We start from the raw sequence: 15,513 nt of genomic DNA, 5'->3' as shown, positions 1-15,513 counted from the left end.
GCAGGAACAGCAAAGGGCATCACAAGAAACACATCACAAACAGACCCACAAGCACAAGATGATGCCACTGGTGCTTCATCCCCTGCAAGCACAGGGCTTACTGATGGGGGTAAAACCCATCACCAGCACCACTCCTCCATCCTTGGGTGAATCACAAGGGTGACATGCCCAAAGCATGGCCCCCTACACTTCTGTCCCTCCCTGCAACCACACCAGAGCAAGCTGTATTTCCCAGTAGTTGCTATAGCAAACACTTTCTGCTGCCATCGCAGCTCAGTTCGGGATCAGGTTTTGCTCAGAAATACAGTGATCCAAGCATTTTTTGTCATACAGGCTAGTTATCAATAAGAATTTTCCTACAAAATAAGAGTTAAAAAATACATTTTCCCTATGATGGAAAGCAGTGGCAGCCAGGGACCAGCACATTTGCCCTTCTCTTACCTGCTCAGGGAACTCCAGGTACCCACCCTGGGCACAAGCATGCTGGGCTGAAGCTGGCACCCCCCGAGGGGGCTCCTGAAAATGTTTTCATTCAATTAGTTCATTTATGTGGCCCCATGCTTCACTGAACATTAATTACACCTAATTGTGTCTGACTGCTGAACAGCAGATAAGCAATATTATTTGAATTTTTTAAATTTGTGGTCAGGCTTTCTCACTGGAAATGGCAGGGGTGCAGTGTTTGGCTTTCACTCCCCTGCCATTACTCAAGCCCAAACAACTGCACCAGAAAAATGATTGGGAGGTTTGTCTCAGCACAAAGTATGCAGAGCATATAACACAAAGGAAGCGCATGCACCGATTTTGCTCCACTCCATCCTGTCACTTGATAACATGTTGGCCAAACCCACTGACAAAAACATGCATAGCAGCTAATTTAGCTGTGTTCATTTTTCACCTTCAGGGGAAGAAAAAAAAAGCACGGACAGCAAACAGGCAAAAGATTACACAACTATTTTATAAAATGAAGCATGGTTATATTTTATTCTGGCATCACCGTCCATCCCTGCATGTGGAACTCACACCCTTGTACAAAAATCATTTGTTGCCACTTGCAGCTGATGCATCTGGACAGAGGCTGCCCAGAAGGACAACGGGTGGAGAACCTCACTTTAAATGGGAATAATGTTTTGTATGATGATCAGATTTTAATAAAAGGTTCAACAGTTATTGCTAATCGACAACTAAAACACTAGGAGGGCTCAAGCCAGGAGGGGATTTGCTGACATGAGCCTGCCTGGGCTTCTATTAAGGCTTAACCAGTGAGGTTCAATGCTACCATTTTCTGTACCTACACAACACAGCTAAATGCTGACTAAAAACTCCATACTCATAATTGCTCCACAGGTAACACCATGACGAAAATACAATTCTATGGTCAGGACCATAGGACAGCCTGGGTGGGGAAAAAAACTTCTGAAGATACAAGTAGCTGTAACAGCGTTTATTGCCACATTGCTACAGCTGCTATAAAATGAAAACCTTCCCCTCCCACACCCAAGTGAATAACAAATCAGCAGCACAAACTGTCAGAATAAACCAGTGGGCTCCCCCTAGCAAACCTGTCCCCATCTCCAGGGAGCAGTGGCTTGGAGGGGCTCCCCCCGGCCACCAGCCGGAGAGGGCTATTGGCACGGTTCCCTCCTGGCACTAGCAGGAATGCCACAGGGCCAGGACAGAGGTATTTTAAACATAGATATTGAAGCAATACTTTGATGGACAGAAGGAGACTCGGTCATCCAGCTGTCCAGGAAAGAGCAGGAGAGATCACCAGGAGCACGGCTGTGGGGCTGCAAACAGCCACCCTCCCCAAGTCTGCAAGCCTTAAAAAAAAAAACAAACACCACAAAACCATCTGTCTGTATTATTGCCAACAAAGAGTTTTAAGACCTTCTTGCACCTCAGATGGTAAGGTGAATGAATTTGTTGGGCTTGGTCTTGTTACTTTGTTGTGGAATCGAGGAGCTGGTTTGTAAGCAAAGGGGAAGGGGCGGACTTGGGTGTCTGAGGTATGGTTGGAAGAAAAAAGTGCAGCAAAAAGGAGATGCAAAAAAACCCAACAAAACAAAACAAAAAAAGCACTTAATAGGTTGGCTCCAATAATATCTCTTGTATGAAAATGATTGTCAGAAGAGTCACTAGTGAAAATAAGGTAAGAAAATATGTTTGCCATAGAGGTACCTTTCTGCTTCTTTCAACAACAGAAAATTAACCCAAAATCCATAAAGTGTTTTCTGTTCACCACAGGAAATACTCTTTGGAAAACCCAAATTATATTGTCCCAGTGCACACCTCCAAGAGTGCCATCTGATTTACAGGATGAAGAGAAAACCACAAGTCCAGCACCGCTGCCTGGAGCCTCCCCATGTCTATTAAGGGAGAAGGGATGCAGGTGTCCCGCAGGGTCACCCCCGAAAAGCCACCCAAGTGTCCGGTCTCTCCCATGCTGGCATCCCCATCACGGTGCATCTACCCAAAGCGGAACTTCAGACGGTACTTGACAAGGCCTGGGCTCTTTCGAGGTGGCGACGGGGCAACCTTCAGTTTTGGTGGTGGGGGCTTCTTTTCGGGAAGCGTGACAGTGAAGGCGAGCTCAGGAGGCTGAGGCTGCCGAAATCGGGGGAGGAAGTGTGTGGAGACATGCTGGGGTCTGGCACGGGGGCTGCAGCCCCGTTTGGCTTTGCCCCGTTTGTTGAGGGCCACGTACCACTCACGGCCCGACCGCGGGCTGCGGTGCACAGCCGAGGCATAGGTGTTGTAGCTGTTCTCCTGGAAGCGCTCCCGAAAGTGGCAGTCCGCCGTGAACCGGGCCTGCAGGGACAGAGAGCCAGAGTGCATCATAAGCAAAGGGCTTCTTTTACCCATCCCCTGCCATGCCATGCTTCACGGATTTTTAAGTCTCCCAAACCAGGTCCAAAGGGGCGAGCAGCAGCACAGAGGCACTCAGGAAACCCACTCTGAGGCCAGCAGGCACCCTACAATTTGGAAAACCTCTGAACACAGGTACTTTTAGTGGCTGCTTAGCACCGAATTTTGGACTTTCTTGGAGAAAAAAACCAGGCTGTGAGAGCCTTGGCCTGCTCCAGCGCCATCCTTCCCACCCCAGCTCTCCTCTTGCCCTTCCCACCCACAGGAGGGAGGACAAGGCTCCATAGCCCTTGTGCAGCAACCTTACTGAGGACCCTTGGGTTGAGCCTCCGCTCCATCTCCATTCCTGCCCTTACACCCCTTGCTTTGGCACCAAATCGTCGCTTAATAATCTGGAAAGGCAATTTGCATGCATATTTTCATTGCTTCACTGAACATGGGTTTGATTGGATTGGATTTTTTTTTTCTTTCTTCATCTTAAATGAACTTGGGGCATTTTGTCCCTTAATAACCTGAAGAAATTATTTGCAGTCAAAGAACATTGCCTCTTATAAACAGGGTGGCTTCACTGACTCCCACATGGCTGAGGGGAAAGACTTCCCCCAACACAAAGGGATAAGACATCGCTCCCTAAAACATCAGATCCACTGCCACAGATTTGCACCCATGAGAACAACTTCAGTGAAATAGTGATATCCTTACAGGGATGCTGGGTCACAGCCAGCACTAATGCCCAGCCCATGGGATGAGAAAAGGTTTGGCAACAGCTCCCACTCAGGCCAAAGGGAGGCAGCCCCACAGCTTCACCCTGAGACAAGCCACCCCAAGAAAATAAAGTATTTTTCTGCGGATGGATAAAGAAGCAGAGCAAGGGCCTGCCTAGTGAGCAGGCACATGGGGGACAGTCACACTGTTGGCAGAAAATAAAATGTGTGTTAGGCAAATCCTGACACCAGGGAAAGCACGAAATGCTAGCTATCGCCCATTGCCTTAGAGGACAAAGTGAATACTGCCCAGAACAGCTGCTTATTGTTCCCAAGGAGGGGAAGAAGAAATACCACAACACTCAGAAGTACAAAGCCAGAGCCATAATGCCCCAGCTATGTGTCCACAGCACTGTGATACCTGGCTGCGTCCTCCAGCAGTCCTCCTGAAATCCTTTGCCACGCTTTAATCTGATCACAGGCGTGTCACCTGGTGTTCTGATAGCTTCTCCAGTTATGCCTGGTGCACCAGTCTGATTGCAAAGCAACCCTTTCAACTATTGACGTCAAAGGGATGCTGAGCTTTCTAGCTTCAAAACCCACAGCACAGGAGAACAAGACAAAACTGCCAAGCATTGCTATAAAACCACACAGAAGGCCTATTTGACTGGGATTGTTTTTGAACTCCTAATTTAAGTGAGGAAACTGAGTTGTACAACACAACTGACAGAGTCCCCAACCTGCAATTCATTTTTTCCCCCATAACACTTCGAATTAAGTTTTCTTTTGCTCTTCACTTGAAAGAAACAGCATCTTGATGACTCCTTTTTGGTTTCCCCATCTTTTATAAGTCTATAATGCTGCATCATCCATGTATGAGTATACACCTTCATAACGCAAAGCTTTGCTGACCCCTTGTTACTCTCAAGCCTCAACACACACAGTAGTGCTCGGGCAAGACACCTGTGCACCAGCCTCTACATGAGGAGGTTTTAGGACTGACAAAGGGGCTGATGCGCTCCTGAAAGGGTGCTCAGTGCAAACAGCCCTGAAACAGGCCCTATGCTTCCCAATGGGATTTAGGCAAACAGCAAGAACATTTTTGGCATTTGAGACGAAGCTGGCTGCCTTGGCCCAGGCATCACGGCTGGCTGTGGCCACGGATGCACTACTGAAATCTGCTCGAGCAGGCACTGCAAATGCTGTTGTAAGTAGGAGAAGATGCTCGTGCCCTTGCTCATACAAATTCCTGAACAGATGGGCAAGATCACCACTGCTTTTCTCATGGGTAAGCTGAATTAATTTTTTCAATCTGACCCAGCATTTTCTGGGCAATGCCACCCCACAGAGGGAGGTGGCAGTAAGAAGGCTGTCCAGGTCCCCATCTGGAGCATGACAGGTAAAGTTCCTGCTCAGATTGGTTTGGGGGGAACTGCTCCCTAATAGCTGGAGTAGCATCCCCTCCAAAGTGAAACTTGGGGAAGTTTGAGTGTTCCAAACTGGGGACGCAGTGGAATGCCATGGGCTGCTCCTGTCAGTGGTGTGGGGGAACAAGGAAACCTGCAGCCACTGCATGTGGAGGGAAGCCTTCCCCTCCAGACTACAAAGCACAGTGGGAAGCATATCAGCTGTTGGTTCACCATCACTCTGACAGGTTTTCCCCATGTCCCAGCTTCTCAAATCAGCAATGGCACCATTTCAACCAGGGAAAAAGAGGCATTTTTCTCAGCAGAGAGCAGGCAGCATAGCACCATGCACTGGCCAGCAGTCAGATCTACTCTGCAGCAACTCCAGATACAATTGTAAAGAGCCATCTTGAAGTCAGACTTCAAAATTCAGTTCAATGGAGATTTGTCCACGCAAGGACCACAGCATTTGGTCAACTCTGAACAACTCCTGAGAAAGAAAAATCACCTGAGACCCCTGTGGATAAGTCTCACCTTTGAGGTTCCTGACGGCCCCTCCCAAGACCAATACCAAACCCACTCCTGCCTGATTCAGGCTAAAAATGTACAAATATAGGACCGAGGATTTAACAACGAGGAAGAAGCCATCTGTGCACGCAACTGATAATTGCCGGGATTACTGTCAGTTTCTGAAGCTGGTGCCTCTAAAAATGAACCACTTGGTAATTTAATTAAGTTGATGTCAATTAAAAAAAAAAAATAAATAAATAAAAAAAGAGGGCTGCTATAAAGCACCAAGCTTGGATAAAACAGGGCCCCGTGAGCCAGTTTCGAAGGAGCCCGAATTCCTGCAGGAATGACTTTTATCTGCAGTTCAGCACAAAGGCACCAGCGTGACTCCCATATCAAAGCTCTGCCCTGAGTGACAGGCACAGGACTCACTTTGTACTGCTCAAAACTCATTAGGCCATGAAATAACTTTATCCTGCCAAGACAGGAAAGAACAACAGATGCCGGGGTTGCATTATTGGCGTTATTTAGCCCAGCAATCTTTAGACATTTGGGTCAAGTTTCTACAAATTCACGCCTTTCATCCGAGTGGGGCATCACGTGTCCTAACCCCTGGCTCTGACCTGCCTAATTGAGGTCCCTCTCCAGCATTGCCCTTTGTGTGGTGACAATTAACCATACACCAATGAGGTTTGATTTAATTTCTGCCTGTGTCGGGGTATAAATCAAGGCTTCAGCTCAAATAAGGGCTCATTGTATGCTGTGAGGGAGGAGAGGCTCTGGAAGGTCCGAGGATCACGCTCTGCACCACCTGCCTTGCTCTCCTCTCCTTCCTTTACCTTCCCTCTGCTCCTCTCCTGCTCTGTCCTTGTCCTGCCCCACCTCCTTCCCCCGTGTTTTCCTCCATACAGCCGTTCTCCTTTTATCCCAGACACTGTTCCCACTCCTATTTTGTTTCCTAAAATATGCAACTATGTTCTCACCCTTTAGGCATCATTAGGTTGCAGGAATAACCCTCCAATAAGACTCAAGGGAGAGAAAGGAGAGTTCATAAATCTCACCTGAATGCAATTTGCAGACTCAGGCAGTATAAGCACATCAGTAACATCCACTTCACAACCATGAGGTTTGCCTCATAATCACAAGGCAGGCAATTTGCTTCTCCCTCTTCCAGACTATCAGGCCTGAACAGGATCCCTGGGAACAAACTTGGGTGACAGGTCATCCAAGATGCTGCACTAAAAATCCCCTTCTTTGGGTTTTGCATTTATACACACTTTTGAAAGCAAAGAACTTTCATGTAAGCAGAGCAGTTATTTTCATTTCTTTAAATGATCTCTAGAACTAATGAAAAAATTGGGAAGCAGCACCTTTAACTTGAAAAAAAGAAGTGAAACCAACTTACAGGATTCATTCAATGCAAAAAGTCTGGAAAAAGTACAAATAGACCTGCAGGAAACCCAAACCTTCCTGAAAACAACCTGCAGAAACAAGAGTTACTGGGATTTTTCCAAGCTAGCTGCAATACTCCTGCACAGGCTGGACTTCATCTCCTTGAAAAGCTGGGTACAGCTCTATGCTCTCACTGGTGCTGGTTCACCCCCATTGACATGCACTCAGGGTGAACCCAGCCAAAATACCAGCACCGCAGTCCCTTCCCCATGCGTGAACGGGCACAGATGAGCTGCCGGCACTACGCATGCCGCTCTCCAGGAGACATTTGGCTAAAACCGTCTGCGTGATATGCTGCAGAAGTTGCTAAAAATAAACCAGCAATGCTCAAAGAACAAGTACTTTTGATGCGAATATCCAACTCAAAAAAAAAAAAAAAGTGCCACTTTTCTTGGTTAAATGCAGTAAGACGTGGGCTTTAGGGATTTCAGGTCCACCTGTCCCCTATCTGAATGCACAGTTCTGATGCCACCCAGCAGCACAGAGCCCTTCCGGCAACCAAAGTGCTACCTGGGAGCACTGCTGCCACGTGCATGTGAAGTTGTCACAAGGCCTTTAACAAACAATACATACTAATAAGTGGGGGGGTTACTTACACTTGCATGGAGTTTTCCTTTTTTTGACATCGCTAAAAATTTGTTGCTGAAAACTCCTCGTATTCCTACAATCCCCTGAGACACAGCAAATATTTCCAAAATACCTAGGATGACAGAAATCCCAGAATAAATCACAGTTCTTTCCATATTGGTGTGACAAAGAAAAAAAAAGGTCGCATACTTTTGCATTTCCTCTCCACAAGACCCTGCTCTTTGGCTCCCTTATTCCATGCAGCACTCATATTCAACCCCACAAAGAGCCCTGCATTTACTCCTCAATGGCTGTGGGCTGGGTTGTGGTGGTGGTGGGCTTTTTGTTTGTCTGTGTTTTTTTGGGATTTGGGTCTGGCTTTTTTGGGGGGCGGGGGGGAGGAGGGGTTGTTTGGATTTTGAAGTTGTGTGGTTTGGAGGGGTGTTGTTTTGATTTGTTTTCTAAATTTTAGAAATTGTGTGTTAGAGGACAATTTCTGAGTCAGCTGCAGTAGAGCAATTTCACACCTGGGGAAATATCTCTCTAGGGTGGGAAAAGCAGCCGAGGGAGAAGAAAGACCCTTGTGCCTTACAGCCAGCCTGCTGAGATCAGTTTTGCCTGTCCTCCTCCCTGTATGCACTAGACTCTGGAAATAAAAGTGTGACACACACAATTTTGGGCTAAAGATACCAGTAATGTTTTTTTAGGCTTCTCCTAAAAGCAGGATTTGGGGAGCCAGGTGCTACACAGCCCAGCTGTGAAAAAACAAGCCTTTTTCCTCCTCAAATGGGTATTTGCTGAGAAGGATCAGTGCTCTAGCCCTCAGCAGGGTGTGCATGACTCATCTTACAGAAGAGCTTTGACCTCTGAGCATCATTTAGCAATAGCACCAACATATTTCATCTCCCCACACAGCATGGTATCCCCCCTGGCAGATGAAGGGTGTCAGCAGGGAAGAAGACGTCCTCCAGTGTCCTGCCAGCCAGGAAGAGACGAGGTAAGCACCACAACCCTAACGTGTGCTTCCAACCCGTCATCCACGCTTCAGCTCCCTTGGTTTTCAAAGATCTCATGCATTCAGCAGCTGCGGCACCAGCTCTGTTTGCCACCTGGGAAAAAAGCATTGCTACCCACAGCTGCAGCCCTGGGGTGGCCCCAGTGGTCCCAGAGGAAGGAGCCCTGAGAGCATCTCGCCTGGCCCCAGCAAAGGGCTGCACGGATTAACATGCCAAGAGCAAACATGAAACCGCTGTTAAATCCCTGAGGCCGGTGGATCGGATCACCACTTCCCACGTTTATTTTAAGGAGAAAGTGCAGTTCCTGAAGGTGCTCAGGTCCTGGTACAGAGGGCCTGGGGACAACTTTGGGGGGCCTTGTGGTCCACCCCTCCTCACCCCACCTGCCCCAGCAGTAACAGCTGCCAAGAGGCATGGGGTTGTACGACCCCACTGCAAAAAGGTGCATACCCTTTCCAGCACATTCGCTGTCCTCAAGGACAGGCCAAAAAACCTGCTGGCCTTGGGGAGGATGTCTCCCAGCCAGCATAGCCACCACTGCCCCACACTCATTGAGGTGTCCTGGGCCAAGCCCAGTTTACCAGGGGCCAAAGATGGAGTTTCCCTGCCAAAAGTTGACCTTTTCCCAAAAAAAAGGGGAGAAGGGAGCAGATCCTTATGGCACATACCCCTGCGTAGCTTCCCTCTCTGGCACATGCCCCTAGCCAGGGCCGGCTCTGCTCTGAAGTGTAGAGCTGGTGATGCTGTCACCCCATGTGACTTTCCAAGGAGAAAATCTCAGATTAAAGAGGAATGAACTTCACATAATCCAAGTCCCCGCGAGACTGCTGCAGCATCAAAGGCTGTGCATATCTCACAGAGAAGAGTCCTGACGGATGCATACCATCCCGCGGCTCCAAAGGGGTGAAACCCTTTCCCCACACCTCTTCTGTCTTAGGGGGAAGAGTGCAGGCAGTCCCTCCAAACTCGCATCTCCCAAAACAGCACTGGCCTGAATGCCCCATTTTCTCATCCCTTCCCTTTGCAACCCTTAACATCCTTCCCAGCAATGCACATACAGTGCTCCTCCCCTGCTATTGCAAACTGCTCAAAACCCCAAACACAATTTCCAGCTTCACTGCATCCATGCCCACCAACTGCCCTCCTCTGTGGGGCCATGGCACAGACCAGGGCCTGCATAAGTCCAGGTCAGATTTGGCTGTTGCTCTGTGACGCAACTGGCAGCTGAAATCACATGTACTCCCAGGGTCACCCCAGGCTCTTTAAGAGAATTTTTCATCCTGCTTGCCATTTCATTCCCTCTAACAGGAGATCACAGCAACTCTGACCCAAGGGATAAGCCATGAGTTAGCAATGCTTTCTCTCAGGGGAACGTCAGCTCGGTCCTATTTTTAAACTGAATATATCCTATTGCCTTGCTGGAACAATGAAAATGCAGAGGGAAGGATAGAAAAGTTACATGGGGAAATGATGGCAAAGGGGCACAAGGGAGAGCCCTGTGCAGCATCCTCCCACCCAGTACCCCAGCGAGGTGTTGTGGTGGGAGCACAAGCCTCATACCTTCGCATCAATCCTCTTGTACTCATTTCCCAAAGGTGGACAAACCCCACAGAGTGGCACTTCCCAGAGTGAGCAAGGCAGAGCTCAACACCGCTCCCCAGGGTGGTGGCCCACCCAAAGGCAGTGGGACACAGCACCCCGCATGCCCAACATCCCCCAGCCCCAGCCTCCCACAGCAGACAGCACTGCAATGCACTTTTCCCGAGGCTGCCTCTGCCCCAGCTCACCCCAGGTAAAGGCAGCAGGGCGCGAGGGGCTCTATCACCGCAGAGGGGCACCTGCAGCACCACCTCCCTGGCATGGAGGTGCCACAGCCCCGTGGCCACACCAGGGAAGTGCCCCGCTGCTCCACGTGCTGATGCACGGCCAGACGCCCCCCGACCACCCTCCCCGGCCACTCACTGAGCGGGCTGGCGTCGTGGGCGCCGTCCACCCGGCCGTCGGGGTGCAGCTGGAGGTGGAAGCCGATGCCCACCCGGCAGTACAGCCGGCCCCGCCGCCGCCCCGGGCGGCTCCGCGGGAAGCGACTCGGCCTTGCCGCCGAGGAGGAGGAGGAAAGCGCAGGGGCGTTGCGGTCCGCCGTCCCCGGCTGCGCCCCGCCGGGCACCTGCTCCCGCCGGGAGCGGGCGGGCAGGGCGAGGAGGGCGAGGAGGAGGAGAAAGGACGGGCTCATGCTGCCGGTGGGAGGGAGGGCGCAGCATCCCGCGGAGTCCCGGCAGGGGAAACCGGGACGCCCCTCCCCGCCACCGGGGGATTTATAAGCGGGCGGCGGCCCCGCACCTGTGCCCGGCCCCGGCAGCGCCGAGCACCCCCTGCCCCGGCTGCGCCGCCCTCCGTCCCCCGCCCGCAGCAGATGCTGGGGCTCGGGGGGCGCATAAATCTGGGGAATTAACTTGTCCGCTCCGCCGAGACGGAGGAGATGGGGCTGCGCCTCGGGTTACCGACGAGAAATACCTTGTCAGCGGCTTCACCCGTGGTTGGGCAACGGGGCTCGGTGGGGCCCAGCAAAACCCTTGGAAAGGGATTGGGTTGCAACCCCCCAGGCCGGGGGTGTGGGGAGACGACAGCCAGCAGCTGCAAAGCCAGCACAGCTTCAGGCCCAGGCAAGGGACTCAAAAAGTGTTTTGGGGGCTGGAGGCAGCACCCCAAGCAGGAAAGCTGCTTTACCTCCTGCATCAGGTGGCCCTGCTGTGCCTGATCCTAGAGAGCAGCCCTTGGGGGGTACTGGAGGGGGTGTCCAACTGCTGCCACCACTATAAATTCCCTGACCGCATCTCATGGCTTGCAAGAAAGCACCAGCCCCTGTTCGTGCACAACAGCCCCTGCAGCTCCCAGGCAGGGGATCATGGCAGCCCTGTGGCCTCCCACTGCTGGTGTAGTAACCCTGACACATGCTCAGTGCCCCACCAGCACCAGCAGCCATATTTTTTTCCCAATTACAAATACAACTGTCATGCAGCACCATGTTGTAGGAGATCTGGCAGCAACAGCCCATTTGTTGGCCCAGTACAACACCAAGCATATTCTGCTTTTTTGAGCTCCTGGGGACTGTTCAGTGCTCCCTCTGCATCTTCTAAAGCTACAAAGAAAACCTCACCTCTATGGAAGCTGACATCTGTCAAACTTGCCTTGCTCAGTACACAGCCCAAACGCTGCACCTATGTGCCCTTACTGCTCTTGCAAATCTGTGTTTCCCCCCTAAACCCTACCCAGAAAATGCTCTGTAGCTATCACTGGGGTCGGCTCTGGCCAGCAGGCTCAGCCGGACTGCACTCCCAGGGATCAGGTTCGGCAGGAAGGAGGCAGAGCTGGTGGCATGCTGGAGGGTGACCTTCGCCTTCAGAGGAAGCTGAAGGCCAGGGGCACAGGGAAGGACACACACTGAAGGGGCAATATCCAGCCTGACTGACACTTGGCACCATCTGCTGTGAAAAGAAATGATCTCACAACAACATTACTGCGATTTCAAACTATTTATCAGCACACACATATATATATATACACACACGCATACACAGATATATATATATAAAAACATGTAAGTGCAAATATCTGTATGTGTAGATACCCCTATATATAGATACACATACCTGAAGGAGGATCAGAGCACTCAAAATCTTGTTTACTTCTATCAGCTGCAGTGGTTGGCCTGGTAAAATCTATTACTTCCCCTTACCCACCTCATCTTGTTTAATTCGGTGCACACACTAGCTCTGAATCTGGATCCATCAGAAAGACAAGGACCTAAATGGGCTATAAACCTCTTCCATGAAGTTTGCACTGGACCTTATATATCAGCACAACTGAGGCATAGTCACACAACTTGAGGAGGATTTCCCCTTCTTGCATTTTGCTTTAAAGGCCGCACCTCCCAAGGATCAGCCCCTGGGAAATCTCTGTTCTCCATCCAGGTCAACGAGACCATAAACCATTTCTGCCACTGGAAGTTAAGGTAAATGTAAACACATTTATATTCTTTATCATGGGGTTAACTGGACACAGCAACAGCCCAGGAGCAGGAAGAAAACACATGCAAGTCCCAGGGGGAGATGTCCACCCAAAGCTGTGATGCCCGGAGGTTAATCAGCCAGCCCAGCCTCCCACATTTTGACCCTAAGGTCCATCTCCATAGTTTTCACCAGCTTTTCTGGTGCAGGCATCCCCTGCTTGCACACACTTCTGGACCAGATCCCGCCCTGCGCCCCTTGAATAAATCCCTGAAAACCTGAATTCCAACAGGTGAGGCCATTGGAAAGGCTACCAAGAAGGTGACACCTGTCACATTGGCTTGCCCAAGCTGGTCCTCTAGACCTGCTGTTGGTAGCAACTCCACTGTGCTGCATGTTCACAGACCTTTTTGGGGAGCACCCTGAGACAGCCAAGCCCTTTTGGGGCTCACCTGCCACACTGCCCTCTTTTCCCTGCTATGGGATAGGACATGGATGCCCTGCCTGAGAGGTAGTGTCCTGCCTGAGATGGGAGCTCCTGCAGGATGGCATCACCCTCCTCTGGGGACTCCCACATCCCCTGTCACTGTCATAGCCCAGCCAGCTGCACTTGCTCCATACACGTACATCAGACAGTGAAATCACTCGCACAAGGTATTGTCCTTATGGCACGTGGCATATTTTCATCTTCACAATGAAACCTTAAGAAAGAAAACTCCCACACTGTCCTTTGGGCATGAGATACATAGTCTTGGATTGCTTTAATTTGAATCTATTCATTAACATGATGCATTAACTGTAACTTCAAATAGCTCAAGTGCTCATGTAGCATAACACAGTACATAAAAAAAAAAAAAAAAAAAGAAAAAAGAGCACGAGAGAGGTTTAACTCTAAATAAATAAGTAAGTACATGTAATAGCAACTTCCTGGAATAATCCAACATAATTGCCTTTGGCAGTAGCAGCCCTTACATACACACCAGCAGCTCCTGAAGCCTAATGCCAATGTTATGTCACCTAAATTATTCCAGGTTTCATTACAGAGAAAACTTTTTTAAAAAGGAGAGGATAAGTTGGATTTCAAGTGCAGAAATTTTTGTTTGAAAAGGAAAAGGGCTCTTCTGAACCTCTGTTTGATCTGCTGAGTAACATGGGGCAGTGCTCTGCCATGTCAGAAACACCCCCTCCCCTCCAAATGCGAGCTTGGTGCTGTTTTAATTGCTCCTTAACAATATGCAATGCAAAATGTGACAAGACATAAAACAAGCTAGCGAAGCTCTGTTCAACAAGCTTTTGTGTTAAGTTGTAGCCCTTACTGTGCTTGAGCTGCCACACATTCCACCAGACTTGTGTTGGTAGGAGGCCCTGTTTTCCAGCGGGATGCACATATGTGAGTATGATTGCCCCAAGTCAAGCCATACCAGGCTATAGCAGTGTCCTAACAGATGGCCTCAAGGGGAAAGCACACGAGGTTTTTAACCTCACTTATTTTTTCCACTCACAAGGTTTATTTCACAGTAGTAGAGTAATAGCATGCTGGATTGAACTGCTTGGGGTTCTGACAAGTGACATGTGTCCCTATGTTTGTGCAGACACAGTGTTCCCTGGGGAAACTTACTCTGCACCACCCTCAGGAGCTTGCAAAAAACTTTTTGCAATAGGTATTTGTGGCCTGAGACTCACCTGCAACAGGAGGTGAGGGGTGGCTGCCCCCTAGTCATGCTTCCAGGACAGCCCTGCACATGCCTCCAGGAGATGTCCCCACTCCTCAGAGGAAGGTGCAAGCCTTGGCCATCAGAGCAGCTCTTTGCACAGAGCTGAAAGCAGAACATGTTACAAGAAGCACATGCATTAAATGGACTTGATTTAAAATGATAAGCCAGGTGCTGTGGGGGACCCAGGTGGATTATTAAGACAAAATATAGAGTAAACAGTGCAGATGGGAGGTGGACATTACACTGAACACACTAGGCAGTTCCCAGGCACAGGCTGGTCCCAGGTGTGCCACGGCCTCCACATGCCGCCTTGGGCAACTCTCTCACACTTGCCCACTCTTACAAGCAACACAGGAAACAGTGCATCCCTCAAGCACATGCAGTCATCCCTGACACTGATGGACACCCCATTAAAAGAGGACAAAACCCCCATACCTTCTCCCAAACAATATAGAGGGATTTCTGCTGAGCATCTGGTACCAAAGGACAAACCGTACCCATGGCACCAGATATATTTGCACATCAGTGCACGTCCACACACACACAGCACCTTGATTCCTCCTTTTACACAGGAAGTCCTCTTGGTACCATGCAAGTGTCTGTGCCCAGGACTGCAGTATTGTCCCCAGGGAAAGTGAAGCTCTGCTGGGGCCATTGCTGCAGGTACAGGCTGTGCCAGGGCAAGGGCATGGAGACACACAGTGCCATGCTCCTGGATGGCAGTGCCCACACCCGGTGGGGAGAGCCTGGCCTGAGCCTTCTTGCAGTGTCCAGCCACCCTCCTCACGCATTTTGCTTTTTGTGTGTATTTGTTTTAAACCCACCATCAATACCTTATGCACCTAGTGAGATCTTTTTCTAAATAAGACCTTTACAGCAGGGTCTGGTTTTGGCTCCAAAGTAGAGAACAAATACTGTATAGCTTGTACTGTTTTCAAAACTACCGTTTTAGTCTTTTCTTAGATATCCACAACTGAAAAACTCATTTTTAAGATCTGGGTGTTACAATGAAATCTTAATAGCTGATTTTTCAATTTTAACAGCTTGTCCAATTACAGGTTAACTAGCAATACACTCCTTAAAAAGAGGAGCCCAGCCTACTCATGAGCAATCACAGCAAATGGTGTCAGCAACCAGGAAGCACACATTTGTCCCTCCATCATGCCAGCATGCTGCTTTGCATCTTCATGCTGAGCAGAAAACCCAGCAGAGAGATTTTTGGACAACCTCTCTAGGCTGAGATGCAGCATGCAGGCATTGCACCAAGC

At 49.7% G+C, this 15,513-nt stretch overlaps 1 protein-coding gene across 1 annotated transcript; it reads right to left on the bottom strand.

Moving 5' to 3' along the window:
• Window positions 1-558: 558 nt before the first annotated feature.
• FGF5 (fibroblast growth factor 5) lies at window positions 559-10,814 on the bottom strand. Its single transcript, XM_065837429.2, has 3 exons — window positions 10,486-10,814; window positions 7,537-7,640; window positions 559-2,811 (listed from the first exon to the last, which is right to left on the bottom strand). The coding sequence occupies exons 1-3, from the start codon at window positions 10,754-10,756 to the stop codon at window positions 2,470-2,472; spliced, it is 717 nt and encodes a 238-aa protein (XP_065693501.1). The 5' UTR covers window positions 10,757-10,814; the 3' UTR covers window positions 559-2,469.
• Window positions 10,815-15,513: the final 4,699 nt, after the last annotated feature.

Source organism: Patagioenas fasciata, chromosome 4 (genome assembly GCF_037038585.1).
Source record: "Patagioenas fasciata isolate bPatFas1 chromosome 4, bPatFas1.hap1, whole genome shotgun sequence".
Classification (NCBI taxonomy): domain Eukaryota; kingdom Metazoa; phylum Chordata; class Aves; order Columbiformes; family Columbidae; genus Patagioenas; species Patagioenas fasciata.
The sequence above is the reverse complement of the archived record's forward strand: the minus strand, read 5'-3'. Positions and strand labels throughout refer to the sequence as shown.